At 44.7% G+C, this 27,185-nt stretch overlaps 1 protein-coding gene across 9 annotated transcripts in view; it reads right to left on the bottom strand.

The window, feature by feature from the left end:
• Positions 1-27,185, bottom strand: part of ptprsb (protein tyrosine phosphatase receptor type Sb) — a 101,589-nt gene that overhangs the window by 11,518 nt on the left and 62,886 nt on the right. For 2 of the 9 annotated variants that reach the window (XM_031806635.1, XM_031806634.1), the window contains 18 exons: positions 25,387-25,656; positions 24,769-25,148; positions 23,877-24,078; positions 23,329-23,465; positions 22,666-22,810; positions 12,714-12,808; positions 12,275-12,528; positions 12,077-12,164; positions 11,704-11,919; positions 11,274-11,431; positions 10,867-10,881; positions 10,475-10,587; positions 6,771-6,868; positions 6,353-6,488; positions 5,422-5,597; positions 4,585-4,704; positions 703-857; positions 208-493 (listed from right to left, as the gene is read on the bottom strand). In XM_031806635.1, coding sequence (XP_031662495.1) covers positions 208-493; positions 703-857; positions 4,585-4,704; positions 5,422-5,597; positions 6,353-6,488; positions 6,771-6,868; positions 10,475-10,587; positions 10,867-10,881; positions 11,274-11,431; positions 11,704-11,919; positions 12,077-12,164; positions 12,275-12,528; positions 12,714-12,808; positions 22,666-22,810; positions 23,329-23,465; positions 23,877-24,078; positions 24,769-25,148; positions 25,387-25,656 — 3,044 coding nt within the window. Of the gene's footprint in view, positions 1-207; positions 494-702; positions 858-4,584; positions 4,705-5,421; positions 5,598-6,352; positions 6,489-6,770; positions 6,869-10,474; positions 10,588-10,866; positions 10,882-11,273; positions 11,432-11,703; positions 11,920-12,076; positions 12,165-12,274; positions 12,529-12,713; positions 12,809-22,665; positions 22,811-23,328; positions 23,466-23,876; positions 24,079-24,768; positions 25,149-25,386; positions 25,657-26,951; positions 26,967-27,185 lie in introns of all 9 variants that reach the window. The other 7 variants (XM_031806637.1, XM_031806638.1, XM_031806640.1 and 4 more) reach the window with 5 other exon arrangements.

Genomic DNA, 27,185 nt, shown 5'->3' on the forward strand with positions numbered 1-27,185 from the left:
AAAGTAGAGAGGGAGAGATACAGAGAGGATTGCTTCTTGAAGCATTGTTCTACACCAAAACAAATTTTAATTCCAAATTACCAAGTGTTTCTGATTGTGAACCTATTTCTGACTGGCATATCTCTGTATTTGAACTATATTTCTACATGTCTCTATACTATCCACTATATTTCTATGCTACAGTATCCACTGTGTTGATATGTTCACCTTGAACTCCAGCTCCATGCCGGTGACGTGCTCTCCATTCTCCACCTGGCCCAGCTTCTGCATGTAGGAGAACAGGCTCCTGGCTGCCACCTCCGTGTTCCCACAGGCCACTGCTTCCAGCAGCGCCTCGTGGATGAAGCCGTACTGGTCCTCCGTCTGCACCATGTAGTTCCGCTGGGACCTCATCAGGGTCACGTGACCGTAGACGTCGGCCGTGCGCTCGTGTCTGATTCTCTCCAGCATGGCGTCGATCACGATGAAGCAGCCGGTGCGGCCCACCCCAGCACTGAGAGAGAGAAACAGGGGGGGGTCTGAGCTATCAGTGGTCATTCTGTCATATATAGCTGACTGGATCCAGGGTGTGTGTGTGTGTGTGTGTGTGTGTGTGTGTGTGTGTGTGTGTGTGTGTGTGTGTGTGTGTGTGTGTGTGCGTGCGTGTCGCAGGTGTGTGGTATATGTGTGTGTGGGTATATGTGTGCTTGTGTGTCCTCCTACCTGCAGTGTGCGATGACAGGACCTGCGTCAGGGGGGTTGCATGCTTTAACCCTGCGTAGGAAGGCAAGGAACGGGGTGGGGTACTCTGGTACTCCGTGGTCCGGCCAGGCAGTGAACTGGAACTGACGCACCTCCCTCCGTTCACTACTACCACTCTGAGAGAAGGGAGAGGAGAACATTATTAGTGCCATCACCATCACTACTGTATGAGACATAACAAAATGGAGAGAGGGGTACTTTCAGAAACCAAACAAAAGAATCTGTGTTCTCCCCATGTACTTGATAATGATAATGCTTCCAAACATTACATAATATATGAATTGACATACAGTGTATTTGGAAAGTATTCGGACTCCTTCCCCTTTTCTACATTTTGTGACGTTACAGCCTTACTCTAAATGGATTAAATACATGTTTTCACTCATCAATCTACATACAATACCCCATAATGACAAAGAGAAAACAAGTTTTTAGATTTTTTGGCACACTAATTACAAATAAAAAACAAAAATACCTTATTTACATAGAGTTGAAGTCGGAAGATTACATACACCTTAGCCAAATACATTTCCTGATATTTAATCCAAGTAAAAATTCCCTGTTTTAGGTCAATTAGGATCACCACTTTATTTTAAGAATGTGAAATGTCAGAATAATAGTAGAGAGAATGATTTATTTCAGCTTTTATTTCTTTCATCACATTCCCAGTGGGTCAGAAGTTTACATACACTCAATTAATATTTGGTAGCATTGCCTTTGAATTGTTTCGGGTAGCCTTCCACAAGCTTCCCACAATAGGTTGGGTGAATTTTGGCCCATTCCTCCTGACAGAGCTGATGTAACTGAGTCAGGTTTGTAGGCCTCCTTGCTCGCACACGCTTTTTCAGTTCTGCCCACACATTTTCTATAGGATTGAGGTCAGGGCTTTATGATGGCCACTCCAATACCTTAACTTTGTTTTCCTTAAGCCATTTTGCCACAACTTTGGAAGTATGCTTGGGGTCATTGTCTATTTGGAAGACCCATTTACAACCAAGCTTTAACTTGCTGACTGATGTCTTGAGATGTTGCTTCATGATGCCATCTATTTTGTGCACCAGTGCAGCAAAGCACCCCCACAACATGATGTTGCTACCCCTGTGCTTCACGGTTGGGATGGTGTTCTTCGGCTTGCAAGCCCTCCCCCTTTTTTCCCTCCAAGCATAACGATGGTCATTATGGCCAAACAGTTCTATTTTTGTTTCATCAGACCAGAGGTCATTACTCCAAAAATATGATCTTTGTCCCCATGTGCAGTTGCAAACCGTAGTCTGCTTTTTTATGGCGGTTTTGGAGCAGTGTCTTCTTCCTTACTGAGCGGCCATTCAGGTTATGTCGATATAGGACTCGTTTTACTGTGGATATAGATACGTTTGTACCTGTTTCCTCCAGCATCTTCACAAGCTCCTTTGCTGTTGTTCTGGGATTGATTTGCCCTTTTCGCACCAAAGTACGTTCATCTCTAGGAGACAGAACTGAGCGGTGTGATGGCTGCGTGGTCCCATGGTGTTTATACTTGCGTACTATTGTTTGTACAGATGAACGTGGTACCTTCAGGAGTTTTGGGATGAACCAGACTTGTGGGTGTCTACAATTTTTGTTCTGAGGTCTTGTCTGATTTCTTTTGATTTTCCCATGATGTCAAGCAAAGAGGCACTGAGTTTGAAGGTAGGCCTTGAAATACATCCACAGGTACACCTTCAATTGACTCAAATGATGTAAATTAGCCTATCAGAAGCTTCTAAAGCCATGACATCGTTTTATAGAATTTTCCAAGCTGTTTAAAGGCACAGCCAACTCAGTGTATGTAAACTTCTGACCCACCGGAATTGTGATACTGTCAATTATAAGTGAAATAATCTGTATGTAAATCATTTTTGGAAAAATTACTTGTGTCATGCACAAAGTAGATGTCCTAACCAACTTGCCAAAACTATAGTTTGTTAACAAGAAATTTGTGGAGTGGTTGAAAAACGAGTTTTAATGACTCCAACCTAAATGTATCTAAACTTCCGACTTCAACTGTAAGTATTCAGACTCTTTGCTATGAGACTCGAAATTGAGCTCAAGTGCATCCTGTTTCCATTGATCATCCTTGAGATGTTTCTACAACTTGATTGGAGTCCACCTGTGGTAAATTCAATTGATTGGACATGGTTTTGAAAGGCACGCACCTGTCTATATAAGGTCCCATTGTTGAAGGAGCCTGAAGAACAGAGTGGCCTCCACATTATTCTTAAATGGAAGAAGTTTGGAACCACCAAGACCAAAAAGGCCAAAAGGCACCTAAAGGACTCTTAGACCATGAGTAACAAGATTGTCTGGTCTGATGAAACCAAGATTAAACTCTTTGGCCTGGATGCCAAGTATCACATCTGGAAGAAACCTGGCATCATGCCTACAGTGAAGCATGGTGGTGGCAGCATCATGCTGTTGGGATGTTTTTCAGGGGCAGGAACTGGGAGACTAGTCAGGATCGAGGGAAAGATAAATGGAGCAAGGTACAGAGAAATCCTTGATGAAAACCTGCTCCAGAGCACTTCAGGACCTCAGACTGGGGCGAAGGTTCAACTTCCAACAGGACAATGACCCTAAGCACACAGCCAAGACAACACAGGAGTGGCTTCGAGACAAGTCTCTGAATGTCCTTGAGTGGCCCAGCCAGAGCCCGGACTTGAACCCAATCAAACATCTCTGGAGAGACCTGGAAATAGTTGTGCAGCGACGCTCCCCATCCAACCTGATAGAGTTTGAGAGGATGGCGGAAAAAGAAAAATGGCGGAAACTCCCCAAATACAGGTGTGCCAAGCTTGTAGCGCCATACCCAAAAAGACTTGAGGCTGTAATCGCTGCCAGGTGCTTCAACAAATTACAGAGTAAAGGGTCTGAATACTTATGTAATGTGTTATATCAGTTTTTAGCTTTGTCATTATGGGGTATTTTGAGTAGATTGATGAGGGAAAAACATTTTTAAATTCATTTTAGAATAAGACACTAACACTAAAAAAAAATAAAAGTCAAGGGGTCTGAATACTTTCCCAAATGCACTGTATGTACTCTATATTCATGACTGATATATTAATAATGTACCTCAAAGCACTTAAAAGTCAGCTGGCCTAGTTTCTGTGTGTTTTGAGACACTGCTTGGTAGGGCTCTAGTTCCTAGATTAGTACAATATTCAGGAAGTAGTGTGATTCTAACAGTGATAATCTCTCTGTAACAGTGTATCATGACAGGTTCAGGCTGAAATGCTGACTGGATAGAACCAATGCTCCATTAACTACAGTGTAATCACCTTCCCCTTTGCTCCCTGCTGTTTTCTCACAGGGTGACAGTCGAGATTTGAATTCAAATCCCTTCAAATTGTTTCTGGTTCATTAGCTGGCTGAGAGTGTAGAAGTGTCATGGGGCATGACAGTAAATTAATCAAGAGCAAATGGCGATGGATTTACCAAGATGAACAGAAGAATAGAAAGGGGGGAGTGGGAGAAGATAAACGAGAACAGGGGAGGTGAGGTGGAGTTTGTGTGTGTGTGTGTGTGTTACCCACACACCCATGAGGACAAAGGCTATGTTACATTTAGGGGTTCGTTTTAAGGTTAGGGTTACAATTAGGGTTAGAATTAGGGTTAGGGGTATGGTAAGGGTTAGTGTTATGTTTAGGGTTATGGGTTAGGTTTAGGGTTTGAGTTAAGGTTAGGGACATGGTAAGGGTTAGTGTTAGGTTTAGGGGTTAGGAAAAATTGGATTTGAATATAAATACATTGTAGATCCCATGAAGATAGAAGAACATAACGTGTGTGCCTGTGCGCGTACGTGCATGCATGTGTGTATGTACTGACCTTGTGCAGGGAGAAGGTGCGCACGCAGAAGGTGGCCAGTTCCATAGTGTCCAGTAGGGTGACCTGGGTCATCCCATAGGTCTCTGAACCACGGGTCGGCCAGTACTGATCACACTTTATCTACAGAAGAAAATACAAAAAATTTCATCAGCATCATTGTTATCAAAATCATCCTTTTCAGTAATCTCATCATCAGCAGCAGAAGCTCATCTTCATCATCGTCTTCAATGTCGACGTTATCATCATCATCATCATCATCGTCATTGCCATTTTCATAGAAAAACATCTTCTGATAATCAAAAGAGACTAATCCATTAGCCTAATTGTCTTGACCTACTTAAGATATCTAAATATGGCTCTGATGCTAAAATGACTGTCAGTTTCTTTCAATGGATGGCAGCAGATTACAGCTGATGACAGTACCCTATCATCCTCAGCGGATGACTCATGACTGTGACCTAAAAAGTGCCCTATAGCCTTCCAGTAACCTTCAGTGACTTACAGTATTGGATGATACTGAGTAGATGACAGTGCCCTACAGTGGACGACAGAGCCCTTCTGACCTACAGCAGTGAATGACCGCACCCTTCAATAGTGGATGACGCGAGTGGATGACTGCACATTACAATGCATGACAGAGCCCTAGTCCCATTCAAAGTGACTGAGTGTTGCCCTACAGTACACTCTTTGAAAAGAAGGTGCTACCTGGTACCAAAAATAGTTCTCCTATGGGGACAAACAAAGAACCCTTATTCTCTAAGCGATTGGATGAGTGTTGCCCTACAGTAGATAATAACGATGAGTGGATGAGTGTTGCCCTGTCCCTCCCCCTCTCACCCGTGACTTCTCTTCCAGGCGAGTCATCATGACCACGGAGGCTGCTCTCTGTTCCCACACCATCCTCCAGAAGTCCCCGAACGTCTCCGCCAGCGGGCCCTGTGTGGCAATGTAGGCATTCTGCTTCCTGTAGCCGTCAATGTAGTTAGCATTGATGTAGTCACTACCCAGGATACCTGAATATGGAGTGGGGGAATGAGGGAGAGAGGAGAGTTGTGGAGATTTCTATTCACTTCAATTTATATTCCTTTTAGTCAAGGACTATGCTTTTTCTGGGTCTGTTCATGTATCTGGGAACAGATGTCGATTTATCAATCAGATGTCGATTTATCAATCAGATGTCGATTTATCAATCAGATTTTTATCTATCAAACAATAACAGACATGTTATTCATAATTTACAATGATTTCATGTCTTACGAGTGAGGCCATCATCTCCAAAGCTGTACACTGTACCCAGAGGCGTCAAGCCCATAAGGGGAACAGGGGCACGTGCCCCCTCAGATGAGTCCTGTATTATTTTTTTAAATATATATATTTTTTATAATTGTATAATTTTTGGGTTACATTTTTTGTTTCTGTTTCTCTGTAATACTACTAGCCACCTAGCAAATTTATGAAGATGGCTTTAGCTAGCCCAGATAGGTTCCCAATCATCTAAGCTCATAACTAGCTACCAAGAAGTAATTTCAGACTCTCAATCAAGTTAGAGTAGCTAGCTTATCTAAATATTTTGCTGGCATGCCTGCTGGCAAGGTTGGCAGAGTTTAGAAAAGCAAGCAATTACTAAATGTACCAAATAAGACATTCCTTTCAATCCATTCCTTTCAATCCTTTACCCAGATTTGAGAATCCAGACCCCCCCCCCCAGCCATCCTCACATACTTCGTGCCCACTCAGATTTTTGGGGTGCATGACACCCTGACTGTACCTGGACTTGAACCCTCTATTGGAGCGAGGACGACGCGAGTGTGATCGTAGGCGATGACGTTAGCATAGCGGTTCTTGGGCTTGTTCACCTCCAGGTTGGAGTGCTCCCAGGTAAACTGCTGACCAGGATCAATGGACTGGAGACCAGGAAACAGAGATGAAGATTTACAGCATTTCCACATCGGTTGCATTTTTTTCTCCTAATTTACAGTTGATGGCACCTAAAATCTAATTGAGAGCACCCATTAAGTAGAATTTATGAAAACGCTATGATGAAGATCAAGGAGTATAGGATAGGATACCATCTTAGTTTGCAAGAGGCAATTGGTACACTTTGAGGAATAACCCTATCCCTAGGTACTGTATAGTATTGTATGTAAGAGTGATGTTCATCCGTTCCTCCATGCTGCATCTCTCACCTCGTACTCCTGAGACAGACGCAGGTTGTCGTTGGCCTTGAGCAGCTCTGTGTGTTCAGCCAGCTCTGTGATGGGGATGGGAGGGTGGCTCATCATACCTACAAGACAGGGACAAGGGTTAAATGTAGGAGGTCAGACGTCAAGGGCCATTATGAGGGCTCTCTGTGTGACTTCGAACCCAGTTTGTCAGTGCGACTCAAGACTGAGTTAAGCTCAATCCTGCATAGGCATTAGCCTTGGAAGCTTACACAAGACTCAGGGGCAGACTCAGTGATTTGGAGGCCCCAAGCAGAGGCCAGTCTAAAACCCCCAGCCCCCTTTTATAGTAAATACAGTGGGGAGAACAAGTATTTGATACACTGCCGATTTTGCAGGTTTTCCTACTTACAAAGCATGTAGAGGTCTGTAATTTTTATCATAGGTACACTTCAATTGTGAGAGACGGAATCTAAAACAAACATCCATAAAATCACATTGTATGATTTCTAAGTAATTAATTAGCATTTTATTGCATGACATAAGTATTTGATCACCTACCAACCAGTAAGAATTCCGGCTCTCACAGACCTGTTTGCTTTTCTTTAAGAGGCCCTCCTGTTCTCCACTCATTACCTGTATTAACTGCACCTGTTTGAACTCGTTACCTGTATAAAAGACACCTGTCCACACACTCAATCAAACAGACTCCAACCTCTCCACAATAGCCAAAACCAGAGAGCTGTGTAAGGACATTAGGGTTACATTATAGACCTGCACAAGGCTGGGATGGGCTACAGGACAATAGGCAAGCAGCTTGGTGAGAAGGCAACAACTGTTGGCGCAATTATTAGAAAATGGAAGAAGTTCAAGATGATGGTCAATCACCCTCGGTCTGGGGCTCCACGCAAGATCTCACCTTGTGGGGCATCAATGATCATGAGGAAGGTGAGGGATCAGCCCAGAACTACACGGCAGGACCTGGTCAATGACCTGAAGAGAGCTGGGACCACAGTCTCAAAGTAAACCAGTAACACACTACGCCGTCATGGATTAAAATCCTGCAGCGCACGCAAGGTCCCCCTGCTCAAGCCAGGGGCATGTCCAGGCCCGTCTGAAGTTTGCCAATGAGTATCTGGATGATCCAGAGGAGGAATGGGAGAAGGTCATGTGGTCTGGTGAGACAAAAATAGAGCTTTTTGGTCTAAACTCCACTCGCCTTGTTTGAAGGAAGAAGAAGGATGAGTACAACCCCAAGAACACCATCCCAACCGCGAAGCATGGAGGTGGAAACATCATTCTTTGGGGATGCTTTTCTGCAAAGGGGACAGGACGACTGCACCGTATTGAGGGGAGGATGGATGGGGCCATGTATCGCGAGATCTTGGCCAACAACCTCCTTCCCTCAGTAAGAGCATTGAAGATGGGTCGTGGCTGGGTCTTCCAGCATGACAACGACCCAAAACACACAGCCAGGGCAACTAAGGAGTGGCTCCGTAAGAAGCATCTCAAGGTCCTGGAGTGGCCTAGCCATCCAGGATCAAATACTTGTTCTCCCCACTGTACATGTAATTTAACTGTAAAAATATATGCCCTTTGAATGTGCCATGAACACAACCAGTCATGATATTTTCATCTGATTATTAAAAACAATCACTTCAAAAAGTAGGTTACCTTCGCACATTCATCCAAACAGTGCTCTGTGCACCCGCCAACTACCTTGAATTAGCAAGTGGCTGAACCTCTCTCACCGGAGAAAGCATCCGAGCTAGCGAAACAGCACCACTCTGTCTTACCATATGTAGCACATTTATCTGATGCTGTCTGGCCAAAGAGAGCATGACATGCCATAATACATGGCAGTATTTTCACCAGCAGCAGCACCTGTCTTTTTACTAAAGAAATGCTATTGCAACTCGCTAGATGTATGTAGAAAGTATGTTTTAAGGTTTCTGTCCTATATCTGAGAGATAAATAAGCAAAAGAACAACAACAACAAAAAATTACTGTGGAATTACCCGTATACCTTTTACATGGAAATGCCCTATTCACTTCACATAAATGTTTTGGCCCAGTACCATGTTACCTTCAGATGACGGTTGGAGAGCAAAACAAAGAACACCATCATGTTCGTGAGAGTCTCATCTTTCCATAGAGGGTTCATATTAGTGTGTAGCCCAAACCGTACAGATTTGTCTGTGAGAAGATCAATTCCTGGGATGTCTCCTGGTCTGACAAACACCGCTAAATCTGGGCCACCTTCCACCGCAGACGCTGATATCTCTATCTTAACCAGAAAGACTTTGATGGGGATGGTTAAATGTTTTATTATGAAGCCTCTTGATTATGTGAGGCCCGAGGCAGTTGCCTCTTCTGCATAATGGTAAGTCTACCAGTGACAAGACTGCATAGAGTACACCTACACACACCACTCTGTCATTGCACAAGATTAATTACAGGTTCTTTGTTAGATGGCAAAATACAATTACAGAGTAAAAAAATAAAAATGCATATTACACGAATAGCACAATGGAGAATCAATATTAATCCACTTAAAAGATACAAAGTCTGCGATTCGGTTGGTTTGGAAATGTTTTCCTTTGATATGGAAATTACTTTTCTGAGCGATTAGGAGCGCAAGCGATGATTCAGAGAAAAAAAAGAAAAAAAAGACAGAGTGTTAATTAGGCCGAACGCCACCCTGAGTATCTCCACACACACAGTGGGTGGTAATGGTGTGGAGGTCGAGTGTTAGCCCCCATACAATGTAAAACACTGTCAGATGTAGGGGAGAGTGCTATACAATATCATTCAATTTCATCATGCACCATGAGCAGTGTTGCAACATATAGGCCTAATTGTAAGAAAACAATCTGTTAAAGCAAATATCAAACGGATGAATACCGTGAACAACACCTGTGTGGCATGAATAATGTTAATATTGCCACAAATAACCTAATTATACAATATACTGTATATTTAACACAATAACATCCTCCTCATTCTCATCTAAGTTCCTTCTGTGAGGGGGAAGCAGTTTCTCGTAAGACAGAGGGTAACAGGAAGTGGCGGAGGCGTAGCCTGGGGGATTTAACACACCAGAGCAGCTGGAGGTGGGACTCACAGAGGGTGTGGAGGCGGAGTGGGTCTGCCTTGTCTGGCCACGCTAGGAAAAGAAGAAGATCTACACCACGCATTCTAGACAGAAATATAATTCTATTAGCTAAAAATAACTTTAACCCTCACCTTTCATCTTTTCAAGAACAAATAGGTCATGTAAGTGTTTTTCAGTTCTGACAGTGGTCACACCTCTGTCCTCTCTGGCATGGCTATCTAGCGCCTGCCAGGTGGGACTGTGGGCGGTCGGGCAGACACTGAGACGGTTACAGTGTTTGGGCAGAGTGCCGTGCCGCCCGTTGCACAGGTATGACTCACGGACGATGACTCATCTTAACTGTACTAACCTGGAGGACAGCCATTTTGATCTCAGAAAGAAATGAAACCCTGGTGGAAGCTTCAGAGGGTTATAAAACCTGACCCTGTGTGGTGTGTTTTCTGTGGTAACTTTCTACACTTGAAATTCACTTTGTTCTTTATTGCAGTTCCTCCCACCATATAAATTCAGCAACTTTTCTTTCTTTTATCAAGAACAAATATGCTATCGAAAAATGTGTGTGTGTGTGTGTGTGTGCATGTGTGCGTGGGTGCATGCGTTTGTCTGTGCATACCAGGGGTCTGGAAGTTGATGCGTCTCATCTCGACGGGGTCTGTGGGGTGGTGGGCCATCATCTCAGCGTTACCCAGAAGGCTCTTGGTGCCTGGCTCAGAGTCCTTCCTCTTACTCCTCAGGGACCAGGGAGACGGAACACAACAGGACAATCACCAGACAAGAGACACACCAGAGAGAGTAGAGGCGTTAGAGGTCATGACTGACCTAACAGTATTCACCACAATATATTGGTTCAATGAACACAAGTTTTAAATACTTTAGACTGTATTATTTCTATAAATTGCTGCACTGCCAATTAGGCATTTGAATTGACACTGTATCATTTGTCCTTAGAGATCTAAATATGTCACCAACACAATATACCAACTAATTAGTATGGCCGACACTCACCTGTCTGGCTTGCTGCTTCCGAAACAGGAGCGAGCGAGGGAGTGAATAATGAAAAGAGGAATGTAATACATTTGTATTCAAAAGCTTGATGGCTGGGTTACTAAGGACGACACATCTCTTTGGCTGGGTCAGTCTAGCTGCCCTTACAATCCTGTCCCTTGTTTCTATGCCTGTTAATATGCCAGTATACTGTGTAAGTTGAAACAGACACATTTCAATGGCTGTCATGGGATAGAACCATACCGTATGTGTTAGCGAGGTATAGCGCGTTAGAATGTTAGAGACGAATAGCATATTATCATGTTTGCTGGTTATTGCAAAGCAAGAAAGCTGATTTGAGTGTGTTATACTTGTTAGATATACAACCCCTGTGTAAGTTCAGTGCTCCCTCCCCGGGTCTCACTCACTTCTTGTAGAGCAGGATGGCGATGACGATGCAGATGATGAAGACCACGGCCAGGACGGGACCCACCACCCAGATCAGACCGTCCCCCGCGTCCAGGGGCTGGGGGTCTGAGTCGGGGGCTATCACTGGGTCTGTGTAGGGGCTGGCCCCGTACATCTTCTACAATACACAAACAGAGCACATTGAGGAATACATATCGCACGAGGGGAATTTAACATGATTGCCTTTTCATTCTCCATTCGTTGAGTGATATACTGTATATTTCATTGCCTTAACAGTGTTGTTCATGGCCATGCCAAAGTAGCTTGTCTTTTGAGAATGAGGGAGAAGACGTGACTATGTGAGAGAGATACACACTGTCCTACAATACCTATATGCAATCACACAAAAACAAAACAAACCAAAAAAATCCTCATTGGATTTCCCCGTACCCCTGTGGTGCCGTTGAGTTCTGCCAGGATGAAGAACACGTACTCCTGTCCCGGTTCTAGAGCGCGGTTCTCAAAGCCTCCGTAGTCCAGCTGGTCCCCCAAAGTGAAGAAGGCTGGCAGGGTATCAGGGGTGAAGCGGGCAGTGATGTAGGCTCGACGCAGGTCAACCTGTTTTTGCTGTCTAGAGTCCCTCTGTCTTTGACTGATGTCCAACAACTGGGAAGGAGAGGAAGAGAAAGAGAGACGGATGTTATTGATACGTTTTTTAAAATTTAAATGTAAACATTAAGAAACCAAATCTAAAAGAGCAAAGGTTCTCAGAGAGAGGACCAGCCATGTCATGTGTTCCCAAATGGGTTGCCATAGCTCTCACCTCCTCCAGGTCCATCTCGTCTGGGCTCTTGAGATGCCTGATGACCCCCCTTGCCCTCCTCAGTGGAACTACCACCACATAAATGTTCCTAGAGGGAGACACAACCAACACACAGGACATCAGAAAATATCGCAAAATCTAAACACCATTAAAATCAGTTCGATATAGATAGAAATCCATTCTCTAGGTAGGCCTTACTTGACAGGGCTGCGGTTCTCCAGTGAAGGCAGAATGATGGTGATGGTGGTCTCCGTGTCCCGGGTGTGGTCTATCTCCGGACGACGGATGCCGATTAGTGGAGACGTCTTGGCTAGGATGCGGTGCCTCAGCCGGCCCATGTTGCCCTCGGGGGAGGTGATCTTGAAGTCATAGTCAGTATCGGGCTGCAGGTTGGGGATTACTGCTTTCCTCAGCCTGGCATCCACCTCCATCTTCTGATGATTATACTCCACCTGGGAGGAATGGGATAGGGGTATTTTACGACTAAGATCATACTGTACATACGTTATATACACACGCAGCGACATACACACTCATGCACGCACAATTTTGTTTACGCACACATACACACAGACACACACACACAAACAGATGTTTATGTATGCATGCACACGCGCGCACACACGCGCACACTCACAGTAAAGTGGTATGGGTAGGGGCTGTCGGGGAACTCCCAGGTCAGCAGAACACTCGTCTTGGTTGCCAGGTTCACTGAGAAGTTCCTCGGGACATCTGATTGGAAGATGGAAAACAGACAAATGATCAGTTGAGGTGTAGTCCGTCCTATTCACATGTCTCAACGGTCCACAACCCTTTGTGGAGAGGCTACCAACCCATTCTGGTAGGTTCTATAACAAAGGATCCCAATTCCTAAAATAAGATGAAGAAGGACACGACAGTGATGTCATACATCTCAACATTCTTTAGGAAGTACGTATATGGGCACTGGGTACCAAATAAGAGTGAATAGAATTGAAGAATAGAAGAGATAAGAACCGTTGGCTCCTGTGTGCACTGTACTTCCTCTTTACTACGACATCATCTGCCTAATCCTACTTTATCTCATTCTAGCCTAACTCGCTCTGGTAGATTTCCCGGAACAGAACACACAGAATATGTAACTTCGAAATAACTATCTTCTCAAAGGGTTATGGGGTCGCTGTGAAGGGAATGAGGGGAGGTTAGATGTACATCATTCTCCTGTAAGATACATATAGACACAGTCAAGGCAGGGTCAATCTAGACTGCCCTGCGCCAATCAACCTCTCCACTCCTCCGTTTCCACCCTGTAGACCTGTGAGTGGGTGTCTGTGTGAGTGATGGGGTAGAAGCATGTCTTTAGACTGATCTGAATTCAAGTTAGTGGGAACGATAGATGAAGGTTTGGAGGAGGAGGAGGTGAAGAGGTGGATTGATTGATCAGAATGAGGAGTGGAGGGAGAGAAACAGAACTGAAAAATGTGTGTGTTTAGTGGTTTAGTGCCTGCTGGGAGTGTTAGGGTTAAAAAACACACCACATCAACAAAGGTTGGAATAGGTTCAGTCAATCCAAAAGGATGTGAGGGATTGACTGATGTAAAAGCTTACCTTTAGATACCAACCATGTGTCTAAACTAAAGCCTCGTTCAGCCAATGAGCCAAGACTCAACACTTACCTCACAGTTCACAACCTACCCGGCTTTTCTACTGACTTTTACCTGTGGGTGTGTGAGAGTGTTCTCCATACATTCATTCCTGTTGCATTCAGTCCATTTTCCTTGGAGGTGAGGGGTAGGTGAGGGAGGAGGTGGTGGGTGTGGGTGGGTGGGTGGAGGAGACTGGGATTTTCCAGTGGACTTTGTAGTTTTCAACCACTCTGTGGATGAAAGTCACTCCTTAGACCTGGCCCAGAGTCAGCTTTGCATTTTGGACTATGATATTCAAGGTTCAGATTAAGGCAGACAAATATGACTCTAGACCAGTGCTTAGAGTGAATAGGGGGGTTTCTCCTGAGCCCTGTGCACAGGCCCCAGGCCAGCCCTACCTGTCTCGAATGTCATTGTGCGATACAGCAGCGGGGGACTGAAGGGGCCGGGACCTACGCTGGTGTGAGCACACATCTGCACCTCGTACCCAGTGCTGTGGTTCAGGCCCAGGATGGTGTAGCTGGACTCACTGGCTGGGAGTGTGATCTGGCGAGGAGGACCGAGAGGGTCAATGCCCATAGGGTCAAGACCCCCCTCTTCCCGGTAAGCTACTGTGTATTCAGTGATCACGCCGTTTCGCTCGCTTGGCACAGGGGGTAGCCAGGAGAACTGGAGTGAACAGCAGGTGGCATTAATGGATTCCAAGATTTGGGGGTACCCCCTAGGTGGGTACTCGGGCATCTCGAGTTCCTCCCACGACTCATCTCCATACCCCGACCGGCTTTTGGCAGAAAGAGTAACGACATAGGTCAAACCTGGAATTACGTCTGTGAGAGTGTACATTCGCTCCCTGGACGAAAACTCCACTATAGTGTCCAGAGTGGCATTCTTCAGCCCAAACTGTAGCCGGTAACCCTGGATCTGAATTTCAGACCCTTTGGCACCTGGACCTGAGTCTGACCCCCTTGAAGGGGGCCCCCATCTCACCACCACGGAGGACTCAGATCCCGGGCGCACTGACAGGGAGGGGGCACCAGGCACTGCAGACAAGAACAGGAAGGAGAGGCACAAACATGTCAGTTATGCATTGTACGTTTAATACATTAATATACTGTATAATATGTGTAATATGCTATTGTAGCCTGGGTGTAAGGTGTGTGTATTATGGGTGTGTGCATTTTTAAGTGATCTCATCCTTTTTTGAGTGTGTGTGTGATGCTCACCAATCCCCAGTGTCTGCACCACCCTGGCTTTACTGTGTGTTCCGTCCCCTTTAGTGGTGTAAGCAGCCACAGACACAGAGTAAGAGGTCTCTGGCTTAAGACCCCCCACAATCATCTCCTACAGGGTAACACACACACACACACACACAGACTTATTTTTCAGCTAAACCTCTATAAAACCTCTCTCTCTCTTCTTCCCTCCCGTCTCCGTTCCTGCCTACCCCTTCCTTTCTTGTCCTATTTCCACTAAAACATCAATGAGCATGAACTTACTCTGCCCTATTACTTTCACATAGAGACATGTTACAAACTGGCTGTCTCTCAGATAGAAGGCATCTCCTAATGAGGGTTTCATAACTTCCTTATGCAACGTACCACATAAGGATCGGTTTAATACTGACAGAATGAGCCATACTCACGTATTCAGTAAAGTCATCCTCCACAAACTGATCCCACGGGAAGACGCAGAGGGGAGAGAAAGAGAGGGAAGAGAGAGAGAGAGAGGAGTGAATGAGTCAAGAGAGGAGATTAGATATAGGAGGAGGAAATAAGAGCGTAGGGGGAAGTCATTTTAACTACAAAGTCTCAAAGTGAGATAAATGTAAGGTAAACGATTTGCTTCACTTTAGCGATACAAACCTGACGTGATCTGCAGAGGTGTGACAGCTGGCAAAGGTGTACGTTATCCTTTTAAGTGTGCACTTCACTGTTGCGAAGATACTCCAATTAAATATTTTAAAGAAAATTGGAAGTAAGAATAGTAAGATTAGTGATGACATCACCTGGCTGTCGTCCAATAGCAGGTCTTTGATCCGGGGAAGGGTTCGTGATGAGCCGCTCTCCACGTGAGCATAGTGCACCTGGTAACCACGGATCTGGCCTTGGCGTTGCCTTGCCAACACAGATCGCCAGGTGACCCTGAGGGCCGTGGAGTTGAAGGGCTGGACCTCCACCTGCCGAGGGGCCGCACCCGGGACTGAGGAACACACACAAATCAAATTGTATTTGTCACATGCGCCGAATACAACAGGTGAAATGTTTACTTAAAAGCCCTTAACCAACAATGCTTTAAAAAGTTATAAGAAAAACAAGTGTTAGGTAGAAAAAAACACATAAGTAAAAAATATAAAGTAAAAGTGACTTGAAGGCCAGAATCCCAGAGTCTCCTCTTCACTGTTGACGTTGAGACTGGTGTTTTGCGGGTACTATATTTAATGAAGCTGCCAGTTGAGTACTTGTCAGTCTGTTTCTCAAACTAGACACTCTAATGTACTTGTCCTCTTGCTCAGTTGTGCACCGGGGCCTCCCACTCCTCTTTCTATTCTGATTAGAGACAGTTTGCACTTTTCTGTTTTAGGGTGTAGTACACAGCGTTGTACGAGTTCTTCAGTTTCTTGGCAATTTCTCGCATGGAATAGCCTAAATTTCTCAGAACAAGAATAGACAGACGAGTTTCAGAAGAAAGTTCTTTGTTTCTAGCCATTTTGAGCTTGTAATCGAACCCACAAATGCTGATGCTACAGATACTCAACTAGTCTAAAGAAGGCCAGTTTTATTGCTTCTTTAATCAGGACAGTTTTTAGCTGTGCTAACATAATTGCAAAAGGGTTCTCTATTGATCAATTAGCCTTTTAAAATTATAAACTTGGATTAGCTAACACAATGTGCCATTGGAACACAGGAGTGATGGTTGCTGATAATTGGGCTTTGTACGCCTATGTAGATATTCCATAAAAAATCTGCCGTTTCCAGCTACAATAGTCATTTACAACATTAACAATGTCTACACTGTATTTCTGATCAATATTATGTTATTTTAATGGACCAACAAAATGTGCTTTTCTTTCAAAAACATTTCTAAGTGAACCCAAACTTTTGAATGGTAGTGTACATGTAGGTTGAGCTAAAGTGACTATGCATACATAATAAACAGAGAGCAGCAGCAGGGTAAAAGAGGGTTCTGGGTAACCCTTTAATTAGCTGTTCAGGAGTCTTATGGCTTGGGGGTAGAAGCTGTTAAGAAGCCTTTTGGACCCAGACTTGGTACCACTTGCCGTGTGGTAGCAGAGAGAACAGTCTATGACTTGTGTGACTGGAGTCTTTGACAATTTTCAGGGCCTTCCTCTGACACCGCCTGGTATATAGGTTCTGGATGTCAGGAAGCTTGGCCCAGTGATGTACTGCGCCGTACGTACTACCCTCTGTAGCGCCTGGTGGTCGGATGCCGAGCGGTGGTGCAAACAGTCAGGGGACTGCAGCCGCAGCTGTCGAACATTTGAGGATCTTTTCAGTCTCCTGAGTTGGAATAGGCGTTGTCATGCCATCTTTATGACTGTCTTGGTGTGTTTGGTGATGTGGACGGCAAGGAACTTGAAGCTCTCGACCTGCTCTACTACAGTACTGTCGATGAGAATGGGGGCATGTTCGGCCCTCCTTTCCCTGTAGTCCACAATCATCTCTTTTGTCTTGATCACATTGAGGGAGAGGTGGTTGTCCCGGCACCACACTGTCAGTGTGATCTCCTCCCTATAGGCTGTCTCTTCATTGTCGGTGATCAGGCCTACCACCGTTGTGTTGTCGGCGGACTTAATGATGGTGTGGGAGTCGTGCTTGGCCACGCAATCATGGGTGAACAGGGAGTACAGGAAGGGACTAAGCACACACCCCTGAGGGGCCCCTGTGGTGAGGATCAGCGTGGCAAATGTGTTGTTACATACCCTTACCACCTAGGGGCGGCCCGTCAGGAAGTCCAAGATCCAGTTGCAGAGGGAGGTGTTTAGTCCCAGGGTCCTTAGCTTAGTGATGAGCTTTGAGGGCACTATGGTGTTGAACGCTGAGCTGTTGTCAATGAATAGTATTCTCACATAGGTGTTCCTTTTGTCCAGGTGGGAAAGGGCAGTGTTGAGTGCAATAGTGATTGCATCATCTATGGATCTGTTGGGGCGGGATGCAAATTAGAGTGAGTCTAGAGTTTCTGGTATAATGGTGTTGATGTGAGCCATGACCAGTCTTTCAAAGCACTTCATGACTATAGACGTGAGTGCTACGGGCCAGTAGTCATTTAGGCAGGTTACCTTAGTGTTCTTGGGCACAGGGACTATGGTGGTCTGTTGAAACATGTTGGTATTACAGACTCAGTCAGGGACAAGTTGAAAATATCAGTGAAGACACTTGCCAGTTGGTCAGCGCATGCTCGGAGTACACGTCCTGGTAACCATCTGGCCCTGCGGCATTGTGAATGTTGACCTGTTTAAAGGTCTTACTCACATTGGCTATGGAGAGCGTGATTACACAGTCATCCGGAACAGCTGATGGTCTCATGCATGTTTCAGTGTTACTTGCCTCGAAGCGAGCATAGAAGTAATTTCGCTTATCTGGTATGCTTGTGTCACTGGGCAGCTCGCAGCTGTGCTACCCCTTGTAGCCTGTAATAGTTTGCAAGCCATGCCACACCCGACGAGCATCAGAGCCGGTGTAGTACGATTCAATCTCAGTAGTGTATTGACGCTTTGCCTGTTTGATGGTTTGTCTGAGGGCATAGCGGGATTTCTTATAAGATTCCGGGTTAGAGTTCCACTCCTTGAAAGCGGCAGCTCTACCCTGTAGCTCAGTGCAAATGTTGCCTGTAATCCTTGGCTTCTGGTTGGGGTAGAATGTACGGTCACTGTGGGGACAAAATCATCGATGCACTCATTGATGAAGCCAGTGACTGATGTGGTGTACTCCTCAATGCCATCGGAAGAATCCTGGAACATATTCCAGTCTGTGCTAGCAAAACAGTACTGTAGCTTAGCATCTGCTTCATCTGACCACTTTCTTATTGACCAAGTTACTGGTGCTTCCTGGTGTTTTTGAGCAGGAATCAGGAGGATTATGCCTACATACAGCTCATTGAGTGCGGTCTTAGTGCCAGCATCGGTTTGTGGTGGTAAATAGACAGCTACGAAGAATATACATGAAAACTCTCACGGTAAATAGTGTGGTCTACAGCTTATCATGAGATACTCTACCTCAGGTGAGCAAAACCTCGAGACTTCCTTAGATTTCGTGCACCAGCTGTTGTTTTCAAATACACATAGACCGCCACCCCTTGTCTTATCAGAGGCCGCTGTTCTATCCTACCAAAAAGCTTAAAACCCGCCAGCTGTATGTTATTCATGTCGTTGTTCAGCCACGACTCAGTGAAACATAAGATATTACAGTTTTTAATGTCCTGTTGGTAGGATATACGTAATCGTAGTTTGTCTATTTTATTTTCCGTTGATTGTACATTGGCTAATAGGACCGATGGTGAAGGGAGATTATCCGTCGGTTCTTTACAAGGCACCCAGACCTTTGTCCTCGATACCTCTGTCTCTTTCTCCAGCGAATGATAGGGATGAGGGCCCTTTCAGGCATCTGAAGGAAATCCTTCCTGTCCGACTTGTTAAAGAAAAAGTATTCCTCCAGTATGGGGTGAGTAATCGCTGTCCTGATATCTAGAAGATCTTTTAGGTCATAAGACTTAGTGGCAGAAACATTATGTACAAAATAAGTTACAAATAACACGAAAAAACACACACAAAAGCACAATTGGTTAGGTGATCGTAAAACGGCTGCCATCTCCTCTGGCGCCATCATCCACACACAACATATAATTACTCTATCAATACATTGATCAGTTGATCAATGTACACACACACACATACACACACATACTCACCGTCGTCGTCAGTGCGGCAAAGCAGCGCCGGGCTCTCCGGTCCGGACCCCTCGGTAGTGAAAGCTGCCAGGATAACACGGTACCAGGTCCACTTTTCTAGCCCCTCCAACACCACTTGCCCCTGCTCTGGGGGGATGGGAGGTCCCTTCACCTCCGGACCCTGACCTTCGACCCTGGCCCCAGACACCATTTGCTGGTAGCGCAGCTCATAGCCAGTCAGCACGCCATTTTGTGTCTCAGTGGGTGGTGGTTTCCAACTTACCCTCAGGGAGGTGGACCTGGGGCTGTCACAGGACACGCCTAAGGGCGCAGCCGATGGCTCTGATTGGACGAGGGGCAGGAAGAGGAAATTTGCAGGGGCAGGGGAGTAAGGAACGCAGCGAAGAAAGAGAAATCAAAGAGACCGTGACAGAGAGAGGTTGAAAACACCAAGCAAAACAATAATATAAGAAAATGGTGGAAAAAGGAATTGAAACTAAACCAAGGAAAACTCAACTATAAGGGAAAATAATACAAAACTAAATTAAAAGAGAAGGCCTCTAAAGACAAACAAACATGACTCAGCTAAACAGAGAAACAAAGGCTCCAACACGGAAGACAAAGCCATTATGGCGGAAGAAAGAAATTAATAAGGTTAGCTAGGTAATAAGATAAAGGAGAAGGCAGGGGGTATCCATGCAGAGTGGACAACTTAATTACCGCCCAGGAGGATATGCAACTGATACCGGATGAAAGGCTTTCACTTGTCTGCTCTGACCAATGGCAGCACAATTATTTATGACTAGCTTAGTGGGGCTGGATAAGAACAGAGCTATACTGCAGGTCAAGGGTTCTTATACCTTTTCAGCCTGGGACCCAACTTAGAAATTCATTGTTTTCCTGGGATCCAAGCTCATTAAAACATGCCCCCTAGGCTGGAACTAGTAGGAATGTTGATTGAATGATCTGCTTTCGAATTATTAAACGATAGGGAGGATCCATTTCTATAGAAGAAGTCAATTTATATTCTCAGTATCTTAATATAGACCACATGGAAAATGCATTTTGACATGTCTCTCCTCAGGTTTTAGATTATAAAGACTTCAACCCCCCCCCCCCCCCCCCCCCACCCCAAATCGCAATGTTTTCACCAACAATATAAAGCCCTAGTTACTTTGACCAAGTCATTTCTGAAGATGAATTTAGGTCAACCCTGTTACGTGAACTGAACTGTTGTTTTAATATGGTGAAACCATTCCTTTTTAATTGCACGTCAACACTGTTACCCATAGATAGATATGAAATGTGTTAAAAAATATATATATTGTGAATCTTGCATTCAATTTCCCTCCCTGTGACACACAACAAAGCTTCCATTCCCCCCTGTAACAAGAGGAGATATTGCTTACTGCTTTATTGTTTGAAAACGTCAACCCTGTTAAGGTCAACCCTGTTACGGTCAACCCTGTTACTTTAATTGCCAGTATATATATATATATATATATATATATATATATATATATATATTACATTTTCTTAATTTAACCTCTTGGGATGGGAAAACATGTTTTTTCTACATCTGCGTTGCTTGCTGTTGGGGGTTTTAGGCTGGGTTTCTGTACAGCGCATTGTGATATCGGGCTGATGTAAAAAAGGGCTTTATAAATAACATTTGATTGACTGATTGATGAACTTCAACGTGCTCTTTATGACAGAATGTAAAACATTTGGTGAAATAAATATATATTTTTACCAAATTACACTACCTAAAAGTCAGTCTATTGGTGGAACGACACAGATACTGTATAGAGTTCAGCAGTTAACCCTCTGTCTTGCTACCAAAGGTTCCTTGACCTCCTTAGTGGAATGTAATAATTGTGTTGGAACTTTGCCAAACTCTTTATATCTTTTAGTGCTTCTTTAACTGCCCTATTTCATGTCTTAAAATGAGGTTCGGGGATTTGAAATGTCATAGAAAAAGGTGGAGAGCAGGGTTTGAGGAAACTGAAACTAGAACCAAAAACAAATACTTTCATGAAAGTTGACCTCGTGCAAAACGTCAGAGGAACTAGGAGATAGAACAAGAGTGAAGGCACATGACAGAAGAGCAGTAGAGATAAAAGACATAAACAGGCACTGTTTGAGACACTCACCCGTCTCTCCGACTAATAGCAGACAGGACCTTCTTACCATGCAACCAGAGACACCACACATCACACTGAACCGAAACATTGACCAAATAAAGGTGTAGAGGGAAAAGTGTGCATTCGACTGGAGTATTTCTGGATGTTGACGGATATGTGAGTCTGACACTTGAGCTGCAGTCTTAGTACCAGTAGCCTGGGGGAACATTCACGACGTGCACCAAAGCCAAGTGGCACGCTAACTGTGCCAAGCTGAGTGTGAAATGCATTCTGCTCCATGAAATAAAAGGCATTCAGTCACTCCCCAGCCTGCTGTCTCCTCAACAGCCACCCACGGGTCTAACCTCCGTTTGTAGGTAAGGCATGTAGAAAGATTCTGTTGGTGAATGTACGTCCTATGTAAGTCATGAGGTGTACATTTTTCCCAGGTAACAAATACAGAATTAAATATGAAAAAGGAATATTTTACCTTTAAGGCAGGATACAGACCTATTACTGCCTCCAACACTTACCTCTAATAAAGGCAAAACATATATAATATCCTCACGACTATTGACATTTGACCTGTAACAGTGAGCTGACCTGAACTGGAGAAAAAAGTCCACTTTTGACCAACTTTGAAGGAAAGGAAACCGTATGAAGGAGTGAAGAAAGCGAAAGAGGAGGGAAAAACAGAAAGCCGCGCCCGCCTGGGACTTTTTCGCTGGACGTCAGGCACACTCGAAATACAGAGGAGATGGATAAGGGGGATGGACGAGTGCACAGGATAAAGGAATGGATGAGAGGACAAGAAAGTGTGTAGACGACTCCCAGGGTCCAGTGACTCTGGCGCTGTGTAGGATTACAAGCAGCAGGAGAGCAGAACACTTTAACGTTACATAGTGTGTGTTTGCAGGTGTGACAAAGGAAAACATACTGGCTTGTGATGTCCTCTGGACCAGCTCATTGGTGAAGGCACCGATGCCTTTGTTGGAAATGGCTGCCAGGGAGAAGGAGTACTCTGTATTAGCCCTCAGACCCTCCACTGTGTACGACGCCCTGGGCCCGAATGTCAACTTCTCCTGTTGGAGAGAGAGATGGGGAAGAGAGAACATGAATAAAATAAAGAGAGAAGGGGTAGAGAAAGAAAGAAAGAAAGAAAGAAAGAAAGAAAGAAAGAAAGAAAGAAAGAAAGAAAGAAAGAAAGAAAGAAAGAAAGAAAGAAAGAAAGAAAAAAGAAAGGGAGGGATTATCTGTGTGTATTATATCAATTTAATAATCGTAGTTCTTTCCTGCAGTCTTTGGAATGTTATTAATATATTTCATAATTAACAAAGATGAATCTGGTGTTTCTATGTCAAACAATGTTGTTATATTTCAGTTTCAGTTTTATATCAAGTGTAATATTGGGATGCAAACTCCAAATGGATTACATTTCTATATCTGACCCTAGTACAGTTGTCTTCTTTCTTTGAAGCCAATAACCATGTGTGTGAGGTGTACTTGATCAAGACTACCAAGAATCAACTCTGTGTGACCCTGATGTAGCCCACTGTAGTAAAAGGTTCATGAAATGTACTTCGTATGGAAGAAGTCTTACCAGGCTGCCAAACTTAACAGGTTTGTAGAGCAGTTCGTAGTTGACGATGCCCTCCTTGATGTAGGACGGTTCCCAGGTGAGCTGTATACTGGTGTCTGTCACCTTTCCCACTTTGAACTTCCCTGGCTGCCCTGGAACTACAGGGGACAGGACAGGAGAGAGGACAAGAGTTAGAATTCACCTCTCTAGCATTCAGTCAATTAGTAGCTTCTAGACTGTTCAATTAATCCTTTATTTAAACAGACCAGTCTTACTAAGATGGAAGACTCTACGCAATATTTATGTGACTAACCTTAAAAATTACATAAACCCCAGGTCAGAAAATAGTGTACACACGCATTTACGCCCGCACTTATGCACGCACACACACACACACACACACACACACACACACACACACACACACACACACACACACACACACACACACACACACACACACACACACACACACACACACACATACACACACACACACACACACACACACACACACACACACACACACACACACACACACACACACACACACACACACACACACACACCTCCGGGCAGAACTTTGACATGAACGGAGTCAGAGAAGGGTCCGTCTCCCACAGAGGTGAAGGCCAGTACTCTGACTGTGTATGTCTCAGAGGGTACCAGGCTCTGGATGGTGGTGATGGTGCTGTCCTGGACGTTATGGATCTGCCACAGACTCATGGGCTGAGATGGGTCCATGGTGTAGTACACCCGGTAACCTTTCACCTAGATGGAGAGAGTGAGGGAGGGTAGGAGAGAGAGAGTGACAAAGAGAGAGAGAGATAGAGAGAGAGAGAGAAAGAGAGAGAAAGAAAGAAAGAAAGAAAGAAAGAAAGAAAGAAAGAAAGAAAGAAAGAAAGAAAGAAAGAAAGAAAGAAAGAAAGAAAGAAAGAAAGAAAGAAAGAAAAAGTGTTAGTTAACCTCTCATGTCTGGTCCATGTTTGTTTGTTTGTGTTTGGAAGCTATTATATATTGTGACATCAATCCACATTCCATTATATTGGACCTATGTTGCTAGCTGAGCTAGATAAACATTGCATTAGCTTCAAGGTTGACATGACCGTTATAATTTAATAACTAGATGACCTTTCAACTGACCTCTACCTAAAGCCTAACCATTATAGTGTGTGATTTAAACTGTAATATGTATGTCGCATCATTTGTATTATCTGTTTATGATGCATTGCCCTCATCTTGTTATTGTGATTATTGTTGTTTATGTTGATTCCATTATTCAGCTTGTTATTTTTAGACTGCCCAGGGAATAGATGTTTATCTAGCTAACTATTGCCTATTGCACCTCAGTGTTCTGAGACGTTCATTATTGTTTGAGAAGTGGATTACTGTGAATTATCCCTGCTACTTATTCTCTTAATAAAACAACAGATTCATTCACTCATTTCAATTGTATTTTACCTGTCCGTTGGGCTCCTCCGGTTCTTCCCAGCGGACCATGACAGTGTTCTGGGAGATGATCCTGGCCTGGACGTTCCTGGGGGGGCTAGCCGGGGCCTGTTCCCCTGTCCTGGCCTCTACCCGGGTGGATGAGGGGCCCTGGCCAATGCTGTTGAAGGCCGACACCCTAACTTCGTACTCCGTGTTGGGGTAGAGCCCTCCGATGCTGTACCTGGTGGTGGTGATACCGTCCACCGCCTCATACTTGCTGTCCGGTGTCTTGGCCCGGTACTGGATGATGTAATAGGACACTGGGTCGGGGTTACCGGAGTCCCAGGTGATGGTAACGCTGGTGGCGGTCGTCTCTGTGACGATGGGGGTACCGGGAGGCTTGGGAAGAGCTGTGACGGTAGAAGCAGATATTTTTTTAACTGTCTTTAATAATGCCTTAAGGTAGATAGGGGGAGACTAGTGTCCCTTACTCTTGGCGGACACCTGCGAGATCATAGGTGGCCCTAACTATTTAATATAAATGTTTAATGTGGCTGTTAGGGGCTTTTATGTTTTAATGGGAGAGAAGAAATCCAGCGAGTGGGACACAGTGGAAGCACAGTTAGAAAACTAAAGGATGTCCCTTACTCTTAACTGACACCTGTGCGGTGGCCTCTATAATCCCCAGACTGCTCATGGCCACGCAGGTGTAGTTGGCCGACTCTCTCACTCCGTTGAGCTCCAAAACATTGCGTCCCACCGGCATCTCGTCTTCCGGGGTCAGGTCCTCAATACCCAGCATCCATTTGACATAGGGCATGGGCGAGCCCACTGCCACACAGGTGATGTTGACGCTGCCGCCAGGCATGATCTCATGGTTGGCGGGCAGGATGGAGAAACGAGGGGGCACGCGACGCACTGGGAGAGGAGGAGAGGGGAAAGACAGGGGGAGGATGGGGAGAGGGGAATGAGGAGGGGGAGAGGGAGGGACAGGAGAGGGCGAGAGAGAGAGGGGTAAGAAAGATTCAGAAAGAGAGAGAAAGAGAGAGTGAGAGAGAGAGAGAGAGAGAGAGAGAGAGAGGGGTAACAGAAAGGGTAGAATGATCTTCACTGCTTTTACAGAAGTTCTATAAAGGAATATTTCACGTTTAATCAAAACCACATTGGTAGTTTTGAAAAGGCTAATGATTGCAATTGAAATACACAGATTCCATGTTGAGAGACTGCTGACTATCTCAAGTTACATTTCACCCTGCACATGAAATCTATTGTACGATTCTTATGTCTTAGCCACTGTGCAACAACCCATTGTATATTTCACAAGACATAATTTGCTATTCTGGACACATCACTGTAGATGCCAAACTAGAAAACGCCCTCTTCCCCAATCCCTGTTACAAAACAAGATCTACAATACAAATTTTGGAGCTCTGGGCTGCACAAAATACCATTGCCATTTTCTCTGAAGAGATAAGATGAGCAAAATCAAACTGATGTGAAGATCTAAACTACAGCTGAACTCCCCCTGCAGTGAAGCTCAAGGCTACTGACTGAAAAAGAGAAACTTCGCCAGAAACTTGAGTGAGAAACTTCAAAGAGACTTCTGTGCCTCCAGGGTAAGTTCTCCACTGCAGATGAGGGCCCTTTAGATACTGGCCGAGCCAATCAATAAAACCTGCTATCAGCCAGACAACATGCACAGAGTGCTCCTGTTAACTGTAATTGTGCTGAATCTGAATCTACTAGCTATCTGTCAGGTCTTATCTTATATAAGATGCATAGAGAGATAGAGCTCATGGGTCACATGCATTCCTGGACGACTTTAAAGAGTTAACTATGCTCATGAAGAACCCGTGGGAGAAGAGAGGGGGAAGAGCGAGAGAGAGAGAGAGAGAGAGAGAGAGAGAGCGAGAGAGAGAGTATTGTCTGGTTCCTCTTCCAGACAATGACAATCAATGTGGCAAATCACAGCCTCATTGTACAACCAGAATACCAGATGAACACAGCAATGTTGGAAATAAATAAGCAACGTAAAGAAAGAGTGGATGATGGAGATATAAATAGGTGTCGTTGCAATTACAAGGTACGCTTTGAACACGTTAAATAAGGAAACATCAAGGCATCCATCATGACAGAGAGAGAAAGAGAGAGAGAGAGAAATAGAAAGCGAGATAGTATGTGCATGCTTTTATTAACAAAAAAAGAGTATGCACATTTGTCTGTTGATCCTACACACCAGGGTACAGATGGAAATGTCAGAATGCAGAAGAGAGAGAAAGAAGGGCGGTTGATTAGAAGAGAGGGATGGGGACAGAGAGGGTAAGAGGGGAAGGAGAGGATAGGAAAGGGGGAAAAGGACAGAGGGGGAAGAGGAGAAGAAAGGAGGATGGGGAGGGGGGCGGGGGGAAGAGAAAACACATGGTGCTCTTGAAACTGCTGTTTGGTTC

Source organism: Oncorhynchus kisutch, linkage group LG27 (assembly GCF_002021735.2).
Source record: "Oncorhynchus kisutch isolate 150728-3 linkage group LG27, Okis_V2, whole genome shotgun sequence".
Taxonomy (NCBI): domain Eukaryota; kingdom Metazoa; phylum Chordata; class Actinopteri; order Salmoniformes; family Salmonidae; genus Oncorhynchus; species Oncorhynchus kisutch.